General features: G+C 40.2%; 1 protein-coding gene across 1 annotated transcript in view; it reads left to right on the plus strand.

The window, feature by feature from the left end:
* Positions 1-9,261: 9,261 nt before the first annotated feature.
* si:ch211-246m6.5 (von Willebrand factor D and EGF domain-containing protein) overlaps positions 9,262-10,721 on the plus strand; it is a 55,851-nt gene continuing 54,391 nt past the window's right edge. The window contains exon 1 of the mRNA XM_055166622.1: positions 9,262-9,343. Within this exon, the coding sequence (XP_055022597.1) occupies positions 9,262-9,343 (82 nt within the window). The remainder of the gene's footprint in view (positions 9,344-10,721) is intronic.

Below are 10,721 nucleotides of genomic sequence, written 5' to 3' on the forward strand. Positions count from 1 at the left end.
TACGAAGAGCGAAACAAAGTGTCCCAATAATGCATTTGTTCAGTCACATTTACTTGCATCAGTCTTAAAGTGGAACTAAACACCAAATTAACTTGTTTTGCTACTAAACTGTGTATAGGGTTGGAAAAGTAGTGTCTGCTGAGTGTGTGCTGCCTCCAGTGGCCACTACAATTCCAAGTACTATGTAACATCACACAGAAGTGCCCTGACTACAGCAAGTGTTTCTTACAAACTAGTAAACACGTGGAATGGCAGTCCAAATATGACCTGTGTGTATGTTAAAAGTACATGACATCTTCAGGAAATAAGTAATCTAAAAGGTAGTTGTTTATTATATAGCGCTCTACTGGGAGTCCTGGTTGGTCCACTAGAGGGCAGCAGAGTAACAGTGGTGTAGTGGAGTGTGGCGTGTCTGAAGGATTTCACAGTTTGAGCTGGCACCTGTCATTCATTATATTGATACGTCTATGCTCATGTTGTACTGTGTACTTTCATACACTTTACACTACTGCACTTTCATACACTTTCATACACTTTACACTACTGCACTACAAAGGCAGAATTCCATAACATCATGTGGTCATGTACTTTTGGGGGTATTTGAGGACACTGTTATCATGTGAATATCATGTGAAGCAGTATCAGTGTCAGTTACTGCCTTTTGGCACATGATACAAAGACAGAGTACAGGAACTGACAAATAAGTGTCACAGCTCAATACAAATATTTCTTCATTGTAACTACTAGTATAACTACTAGTGCAACTAGTTGTCAAATTTAGGAAGCCCTACTTATTATACTTTTGTCTGGACAAAACAGAAACTTTTAACTTTTAACTTTCACACTCTGGAGAGTTAAACTCTTTTGCCTCTGTAGGGCAGACTAAGTGACTCTGTTCATGATCAGCTGATTAGGATTGAAACCAATAGGCTAATAAGCAAATTATTTACATGAACAAAAAGCTTTCAAAATAATTTCTTCCAATACAATTTGATTTGTTAACAAGGTGTTTCTGAGACGTCCCTGGGAGATGCAGGGCTGCAGGTGACCTCCTGTCATGTACCTGTGTGCTGTGGATGTAAGTCATCTAATTTTATATCATTGTCATAGTTCTCTGTCCTCGGCAAACAAATGCTCTATGTGACTATATTAGAATACCAATTGTCAATAATGCATTGCAAAATGCACAACCCCAAAGAAAAATAATACTTTGTGAATGAAAAGTGAATTAACTTTAAAGAACAAATTATTGAATTTCCTTTTAAACATACTTTTGGTCATCTTGGCATTAGTATTTGTGGCCATACTGGCTTGTCAAAGCCTGATCCTGTTGGATCTCAGAAGCAGAGCAAGGTCGGGCCTGGTCAGGATTTGGATGGGAGACACTAGGAAAATCAGGTGCCACAGGGGGGCGCCAGTCACAAACTGTTGTTGTGTCTTTAGGTAAGGCACTTCATCCACATTACCTAGTATGAAAGTGGAGTGTGTATGTGAGTGTTGGTGGTCGAAGGGACCAATGGCACATATTGGCTATCAACACAGGGCATGAACAACAGAGAAGTAAACAAATCCCATGGGAATGCAGTTCTAACAGAGTCATGCAATGTGATTGTAGAATGAGTCCAGTGATGATTTATGGAATTTAAAACAGGAAAAATCTAAATTAATGGATTAATGAAACAAGTGTGAATGAAGCAAAATACAACTTCAGGTCTGTTTTTGATGATGAGACAATCTAACATGCACACAACACAACACTGCTGAATCCTGCGCCTACCATTGATTAAGAAAATAAAAGTGGAGAATGGAGGCACAGAGCAGTGGGTGTGAACCTGTGGTGGTGAAAACAGGAGGATCAGAATCAGTAGTTATTTCAGTATAAAAAATACACAGAAACAAAATACTGCACTCAGGTCCATGTCAACAGCAGCACAAATAATAATAAGAATAAATAGTTTAAAATATTGTATGTTAAATACAGTCTTTAAAAACAGACTCCTCCCGTCTCCATTTTCTAAAGTAGTAGGAGAAGGCCTAGACTCTATTTACGCTTATGTCACAAACCAGGAAGACGTTTGGAATCATGTGAAACTTCCGGCGGCCTCTGTTTGCTGTAGAGAGTCTGACAAAATCTAGGAAAAATGAGAAAATGGCCCAGTTTCCAGTTAATCTCTTTCAGTATATCGTTCCACTATGTTCGGCTAATCAACAGTTACAACCATACCTCAGTTTTCAGCATTTTTATAGTAAATAAATAATTTATAATTCTTTATAATGCATTTATCTCAATTACTTACTTACTACAGTAATACTTACCTGGCTTGCTATGGTCACGAGCTTTGGGTAATGACCAAAAGGAGAAGATCAGGCAAACAAGGGGTCAAAATGAGTTTCCTCCACAGAGTCACCCAGGACACACTGGAGGGACTATGTCTCTGGACTGGCCTGGGAACAACTTGGGGTGCCCCCGGGGGAGATGGAGGAAGTGTCCGGGGTGAAGGAAGGGGGAGTCCCTGCTTAGACTGCTGCCCCCGTGACCTGGAAGATAAGTGGAAGAAAATGGATGGATGGATAATACTCACCCTGGCAGCCAAATAAGTACTTTTCTACAAAGAACCTTACTTTTGCGAAGTCGTTCACATTTCCAATTAAATGTGACTTGTATGTGAGTCCAGTGTGAATGTTAAACGGCCCAAAAGTGTCCCGCATGTGACACTGGAGACACGACGACATCAACCACAGCGAGCGTCTCTGTGTTTACAGAAGTTGTCCAAACATGGACGCAGCATCGAGCACCTGGAGATTTTAAAGTTCCTCTCGTACTGGAGCCAGAACATGAACAATTACTTGTTTTAAGGAGGAGATTGAGAAGGAGAAGGACGAGGTTTTTGGTCGTGGTGTTTTATGGGGCAGCAGCAGCAATGTCCGTTGAAAGGAACATGTGGATGTGGAGACGGAGCCAAGAGTGGTGAGTGGTGATGTGCTTCACTTCAGTGACACAGAGTTCATTAACAATTTTCGCCTACTTCAGCGCAGAATAGTGACGTTTGTGTCTTGTTGATAACGTGTAGGTGGATGAATGCACTTTGGCCGTTCAGACTGAAGTCACATGTCAAAAGATCAGATATGTATCGGTTTCAGGAGCACATATCCAAGTGTCCTTATAGTAGTGATGGACAAATGAGTCAGAGCTCTGGAGCACGTCTCGTTCTTCCTGAAACAAATCACTCTGAAGCACTGCCTCGGAGCTCGTCTCACAGCAGCTGCTCACGTGACCAAAGTGTGGAAGTGTCGGTCCCTCCCCCTACTGCTTCACTCTGCGTGTCCATCGCTCCAGTGTATCAAAGCGTTTCATTGGCTCAGCAAATGTTCCGCTCTGTGATTGGTTCAGAGTGTTCAGCGCACTTCCTGTGGTTTGACAAGCGCTAAACTGCTACAGTATAAAAGATGCACCAATATTTGTTAAAAACATTGGGTAGTGAGGAGGATTGTGTGACGTTAGTGGTGATTTTGGCGACTTTTGGCATTTGTTTCATTTTCGATGGCGTCTACAAGTGGAAAAAAGCGATCCATGATTTGGGATCACTTTGGGTTAATTCCACCAAACAAGGTCACACCTGTTTTCTTATTTACAGCTGCTATTTCTGTTGCTCTTTACATATTATTTTAAATCATTATTATTGTTGTTGTTGTTAGGTGCGGTGTTGCTCTGCACACAAGTATTGTCTTACACTAACAATACTTCATTCGACAGTGTTGGGAAGGTTACTTTTAAAATGTATTCCCCTATTACAGATTACATACCCCAAAATGTAGTTTGTAACTTAATCCATTAAGTTATTTAAAGTGAGTAACGTAATCTGAATACTCGTAACATAAGATGCTTTGTCTGATAAAAGAAAATAAAAAGCCCAGACTTTAATTAACCAAATTAAAAATATTATTGATAGAAGAAGAGGAGACACGTCCACACGTCCACACAGCTTGGTTTAGTCCTGTTAACTCCTCTTTTAGTCCTGTTTTAGTCCTGGTTTTAGTCCTGTTTTTAGTTCTAGTTTAGTCCTGGTTTAGTCCTGGTTTAGTTTAGTCCTGGTTTACCTGGTTTAGTCCTGGTTTAGTCCTGGTTTTAGTCCTGGTTTAGTCCTGGTTTAGTCCTGGTTTTAGTCCTGGTTTAGTCCTGGTTTAGTCTTGGTTTAGTCCTGGTTTAGACCTGATTTAGACCTGGTTTAGTCGTGTTTAGACCTGTTTTAGACCTGGTTTAGTCCTGGTTTAGACCTGGTTTTAGTTCTAGTTTAGTTCTAGTTTAGTCCTGGTTTAGTCCTGGTTTAGTCCTGGTTTTAGTCCTGGTTTAGTCCTGGTTTAGTCCTGGTTTAGTCCTGGTTTAGACCTGGTTTTAGTTCTAGTTTAGTTCTAGTTTAGTCCTGGTTTAGACCTGGTTTAGACCCGGTTTAGACCTGGTTTTAACCTGGTTTGAACCTGGTTTATTGTCCAGCAATGAGTGGAATTACCGGAAAAAAAACTAACAAAAAAACAAAAGGGCTATAGCCTGAAATGTGAAAACAGGAAAATACTGCTGTGTAATCCATTTACTTACTTTACAACAAAGTAACAAAGTAACTGTAATCCAATTACCACTCATTAAAACTGTAACTGAATACAGTTACTCATAATTTGTACTCTGATTACTCCGGTACATGTAATCTGTTACTCCCCAACACTGTTTGTGACATAAGTGTGAATATAGCCTGTTAATCTGAAATATGATGTCTTGAAAGATTACTCAAACATACACAAATCACTCCAAATACAACGAGAAGGTAAACAAATATAACATGGTTAAAAGGTCTGAAAAGTCCAGAAAAGGTTTGTTTAAACTATTACACACTTAGATCATTACATTTACATTATCTGATTGCGATATTGATCTAAAATGGCTTGAGAATAGAATCGGATGCATTGACTTCCTGTTCAAAACTGCAGAATTGGCACTAGTCTGGGACACAGTGACATCCCCACTGTAAAACAGCGTGTATTAGCCTGTGTGTGTAGGGGTGTGTGTGTGTGTGTGTGTGTGTGTTTATTAGTCTCTGGTTCTCACACTCGGAGCACTGGGACATCTGGAAGCTCTCCCCACACAGACTTCCCCTTCTCCTGCTCCAGCCACATCAAAGCTCAGAGAGGAACTAACCTGGAGGTACCCCCACCACACACACACACACACACACACACACACACACACACACACACACACACACACACACACACACACACACACACACACACACACACACACGCACACACACACACACACACACACACACACACACACACACACACACACACACACACACACACACACACACACACACACACACACACGCAAACGCACACACCAACAAACTGTTTACCACTTATTAGTGATGCTCATTTTGTCTTCTTATATACTTTAACTTCTTAGGTTCTTTTTAAAGACAATACAGTAAAGTGTATTTACCTTGTTGACGTGTTTCGGCTGATCTTCAGAACTGTCACCGGTGTTGGTGGTGACATGTCAACAAGGTAAATACACTTTACTGCATCGTCTTTAAAAAGAACCTAAGAAGTTAGGTAAATAATTAACAAAAAGCCAGGCCCAAGTGAGGTCATTTAAATCAAACTGAACAGAATAAAATTAATCCAACTAGACAAAGAACAGAGGTGTTTAAATACATGAGGACTAACTAAACACAAGAGGGAGGAATTACACAAAATAATTTACTAAAATGACCAACTTAATCAAAGTAACAAGAAGACAAATAAGTACAATACAGAAAATAATAAGTGATAATTAAGTAACCTTAAACAAACTAGACAAACTAACTTAGTAAAACAAATTAAATATTGCTCTTCTCCATGTTCTCCATCTGGTCACTCACACAAGTGTAAGTGACTTATATTAACCAAAACATGTGCACCCAAATTAGAATATAAGTCTAAATAAAGGAATTAAATTAAACTATGTGTGCTCAGTCAGACCTGTTCCCGGTGCATGTTGGACTCCGACAGGACTGCCCTTTGTCACTGGTTCTGTTCAGTGTATTTATAGACAAAATTTCAAGGCGCAGTTTGCAGATGATGTTGTCCTGATGGCTTCATCAGGCCAGGACCTGCAATGTGCACTGTTGCAGGGTGGAGAGTCCTTGTTTCATGTGGAGGAGTTCAAATATCTCGGGGTCTTGTTCACGAGTGAGGGGTCATGAGCTCTGGGTAATGACCGGAAGGACAAGATCGAAATTAGTTTCTTCTGCAGAGTGGCTGGATACTCCCTTAGAGATAGGGTGAGGAGCGCAGTCACATGGGAGGAGCTCAGAGTAGAGCTGCTGCTCCTCCACATCGAGAGGAGCAGCTGAGACTCTGGCATCTGTTCCTGATGCCTTCGGGAGGTGTTCTGGGCATGTCCCAGGAAGACCCAGGACACACTGGAGGGACTATGTCTCTGGGCTGGTCTGGGAACACCTTGGGGTCCACTTGGAGGAGCTGGAGGAAGTGTCTGGAGTGAAGGAAGTCTGGGAGTCCCTGCTTAGACTGCTGCCCCCGCGACCCGGCCCCGGATAAGCAGAAGAAAATGGATGGATGGATCAGGGTTGTCACTGGGCACCTGTTGTTACTGCAGTCAGTTATGATCTCTGAACTAGTCCCTCGATGTCCCCTGTGTCCCCCATGTCCCTCATGTCCCCATGTCCCTCCACACTGAACAGCGTGTGTGTTCTTGTACAGTGTGTTGAGGTCTGTGTGTGTAGTGAGTGTACAGGTGTAATACAGGTGTGTGTGTGTTTGTAGTGTGTGTGATAATGACACCTCTGACCTGGCACATGAAACAGCACACACCTGCTGCTCCACACCTCTGCTCTCTCTTTAGCAACCAGGGGCCTCCTCTCCTCCTCTTCTCACTCCTTCTCTCTTCTTTCCCTTCTCTTTTCCTTTCTCTCTCTCACCTTTCCCTTCTCTCCTTTCTCTTCTCTCTCAGGCTTTCACACTTTAATGGTGCTCATATCCATGGAGATGTTCCACAGTGGCATTAAACTTACAGTATCTCACATTTATTTTTACAATGGGAGTTATTACCATCCAAACTATCTAATCTCTCCACAGATCTGACCTGTAACTTGACCTGATGGTGTCACTTGTCATAATGGAGATAGATACATATAAATACTATGGAACTTTCCAGACAAAGTTATAATAATTCTATGGAGAGCACCAAAAAAATTGTGTTTTCATCTACCCCTTATCTCCGTCCACAGCCCTGTACTTACACGGGATTTAACAATTGTATTTGTATTTCTTTGTTAAAGGGACAGCGCATAAAAAGACAAGACAATGAAAGAGACAAACATGGACAGGATTGTGACCAAAGCTCATTTCCAACCTCAGTCCCTGCTGGACCAAGACCACATCACCTGCACACTTCATAAAACACGACAAAAGCCTACAACACCCGCTCCCACACGCATGCTCACGCATACACAACAAAACACTCATACAACGCAAGAGCAAGTGCATTAAGTGAAACAAAACAGACAGATAAGTTCAACTTTATTCACTTCATTCACAATAACTCAGTCCAGGCTAGAGTGTGGATCAGGATGAATGTTTCTGTCAGAGCCAAACCCACGTCTGACAGAGCAGTGATCAAATCTGACCTGAGCCCAACAGGCATTAAGATATTTGTGTCTGAATCTGACCAAACCCGACACAGTTAAAATCACAGGCCTGAAGTATTGCACCACATTTCACAAATAATAATAACACAGATTTGACTTGTCACTAAACTAGAAGTGCAGACCTCTGATCTTTAAACAATGAGGCTACGTTTATATGTTGACAGTCTGAACAGAAGACGCAAAAGTGGCGCTGCGTCTTCACTTTTTATTCCGCATTTAGACAAACACCTTTGGGAGGAAATCTGCTGCATACGGTGATGCAAAAGTGTATGGAATTTGATTGTGTGTGCATACTGTCTGTCTCGCCTGAGACGAACTGGTGCATCCAGAATTTGACAGAGGTGATTGCAGATCCTTCTCTGGTCACTAATAGTATCTCTGCAGGTTCTCTACATTTGTTGTTTTGCCTCGTGTAGGTTTATTAGAGCTGCCAGAGCAGCTTGAAGGTCCGACGCATGAAAATGATCCCACATGATCCCACACTCTGTGTACTGTATGTATGTGACATAGACGCGTACGCAGCGTGAGCAGATCTGAGCAGAGTTTAGCATCTTGGGCAGTGTAGATGGAAACACTACAGCTGAGTGTATTCAACTTTTCCACTCTAGAGTGTGCTTTCAGATTTTTGCATTTTTAAGCCCCAAAAACACCATCACCGTCTAAATGACTGGCACTTCCAATAAACTGTTTGTCGTTTTTACCCCCAAGCGTTCTTGTATAAACAGACCCTTAAGAGTCTCACACAACTTGTAATTCAATATATTGAGACAGTTCTTGATATTATCGTGAGAGTTTTGAGATACGATATCACAATATTTAGGTCATTGTTACATCCCTGTTATCTACTATTTAAGTAGATTCAGAGTGGTCTTGCTGCTGAGGCTCAGCCCGTCACGCAGTACGTCAGAGAACAATGAAACAACTGAAAACCTACTTCTCGTTATGGTTAAATATTTGTACTTTTGCCTTTTTAACACGCGTCATTCCCCGTCGGGGCCAGCAGAGGGAGCGCAAGTGTTCACAGGGACAGTTTTTGTACTACTCCTACTGCTCAGATACTAGGTGGTAGTTACTTCAAAGTTACTCAAATTGAAGTACAAAGTAATGTTCTAAGAAAAAGTAAGAGTTAAAAAGTATTTGGGGAAAGTGACTTCTCAAGTAACTAGGGACGTAACATTTATAATTTGAAGTTGAAAGTTATTTAAAGTTATTTGAAGGGATGACATAAAAAAAATCATATCTGAAAGAGAAGAAGCACAACTTTTGCTCAAGTAAGAGTACTGTTACTGGAGTACTGGAGTAAAAATATGCTGACAGAAAAGTAAATGTACACCTAAACCTCCCCTGGCAGTAGTCACAGTAGCAATCCTTTTATCCAAATGTTTTTAGCTCCAGAAAATAACAGAGATTTATGAGCACTCTAGCCCCTCCCTCCTTTCTCTCTCTCTCCTCCTCTCCTCTCTTCTCTCCATCCCCCCGTCCCCCTCTCGCTGGTCTTCTTCACTCGTCTTCCTCTCTCTCGTGCACAGGAGCTGGGCAGTTGTGTCCGGAGGTAAACATGGATGAGAGCTCCAGAGTTTGGACAGTGCTCGGGCTGCTCTGTGTGCTCCGCCTGGGGACACAGACACACGCACAGAGAGGTAAGGAGCAACTCTGGAGAGAAATTCTACTTTTCTAGCAGCGTACTTGAGTAATATATTTTTAATTGGAATAACAGTACTATTACTTGAGTAAAAGTTGTGCTTTCTTTTCCATTTGTAGTAAGTCTGCACTGTAAAAAACTAAATCTAGTCAAGTGAAGATGAGTTGAATTAAGAAAGTTTGATCATGATTTGAGTCAATTTCACTTGACAAGTAAAATGATCTGCCAATGGAACAAGACTTTTTGTACTGAAAATATGAAAATACATCTTGCTACATTTAAAATAAGAAAAACAACAACTTTTTGCTCTTAAAATAAGAAACAGTTGAATACTGCTTGAATTAAGAAAAACACACTTATTCCACTGGTCGATCATTTGACTTTTCAAGTTGAATCGACTCAAATAAAGTCAAATGTTCTTAATTTAAGTTGTTTGAACTTGCCTAGATATTGTTTGTTCCAGTCTAGTGACAGTGAAGTGAGTTTGTCTATTATATATGTCTAGAACCTTTGTGTCTATCCTTTGAAAATACCAGACCATTTTGTGTATTATTTAATGTTTTGTTCTTCAAATTACATTTATTTCAAATTATAATATTATAATCAGATGTCAAGTCCTTACTCTTACTTTTTAAGTTACTCTTACTTAATTAGTAGTTTTCCCAAATACTTATTACTCTTACTTCAGTAATTTCTTCAATTGTAATGTAGTAATTCTATTTATTCTGAAGTGAATTATTTTGTCTCTGTACAAAGTTTAAGATGTGATTTCATGCACATTTGACTCATAATTCAGTGCCATTTGCAAGAGCACTGAAATGTTCAGGAAGTTTCATGAGCAGGAGTTCTTCTATCTGGAGGAAGAAATATGTAAGCAGGAATGAAAGTTTTGATTCTATTTGCATTTATTGTTTTGTCCAGGGGACACAATATATTTAAAGAGGGTGTGATGTAAAATCATTGTTAACTGTGTCCTCAGATATGAGTTAAACTCAGAGTTCCCACGGTCATGGAAATCCTGGAAAAGTCATGGAAATTTAAAATGTAATTTTCCAGGCCTGCAAAAGTCATGGAATTTTGTAAATTTAATGACAACTTTTGGAAAAGTCATGGAATTTTAGTATCTCTTTCACACAGCTACAGTGTTGTTTTAAGTTCTCATGAAACTATTCTGATTATTTCTGAACATCTGCAGCTTTTGTTTAAAAGAGACGACAATAAATGCACATGTAGGTGCTGTTAAGTCATGGAAAATTCACTTTAGGTCATGAAAAAGTCATGGAAAAGTTTTGAAATTGTGTCAGTGAAAAGAATGGGAACATGTTCAAATCATATCTATTTTTTACTTGTAAAAATTGTAAATGCTGATTTATTCT

Source organism: Boleophthalmus pectinirostris, unplaced genomic scaffold (assembly GCF_026225935.1).
Source record: "Boleophthalmus pectinirostris isolate CB_2022bp ecotype Guang Dong unplaced genomic scaffold, ASM2622593v1 HiC_scaffold_11, whole genome shotgun sequence".
Taxonomy (NCBI): Eukaryota; Metazoa; Chordata; class Actinopteri; order Gobiiformes; family Gobiidae; genus Boleophthalmus; species Boleophthalmus pectinirostris.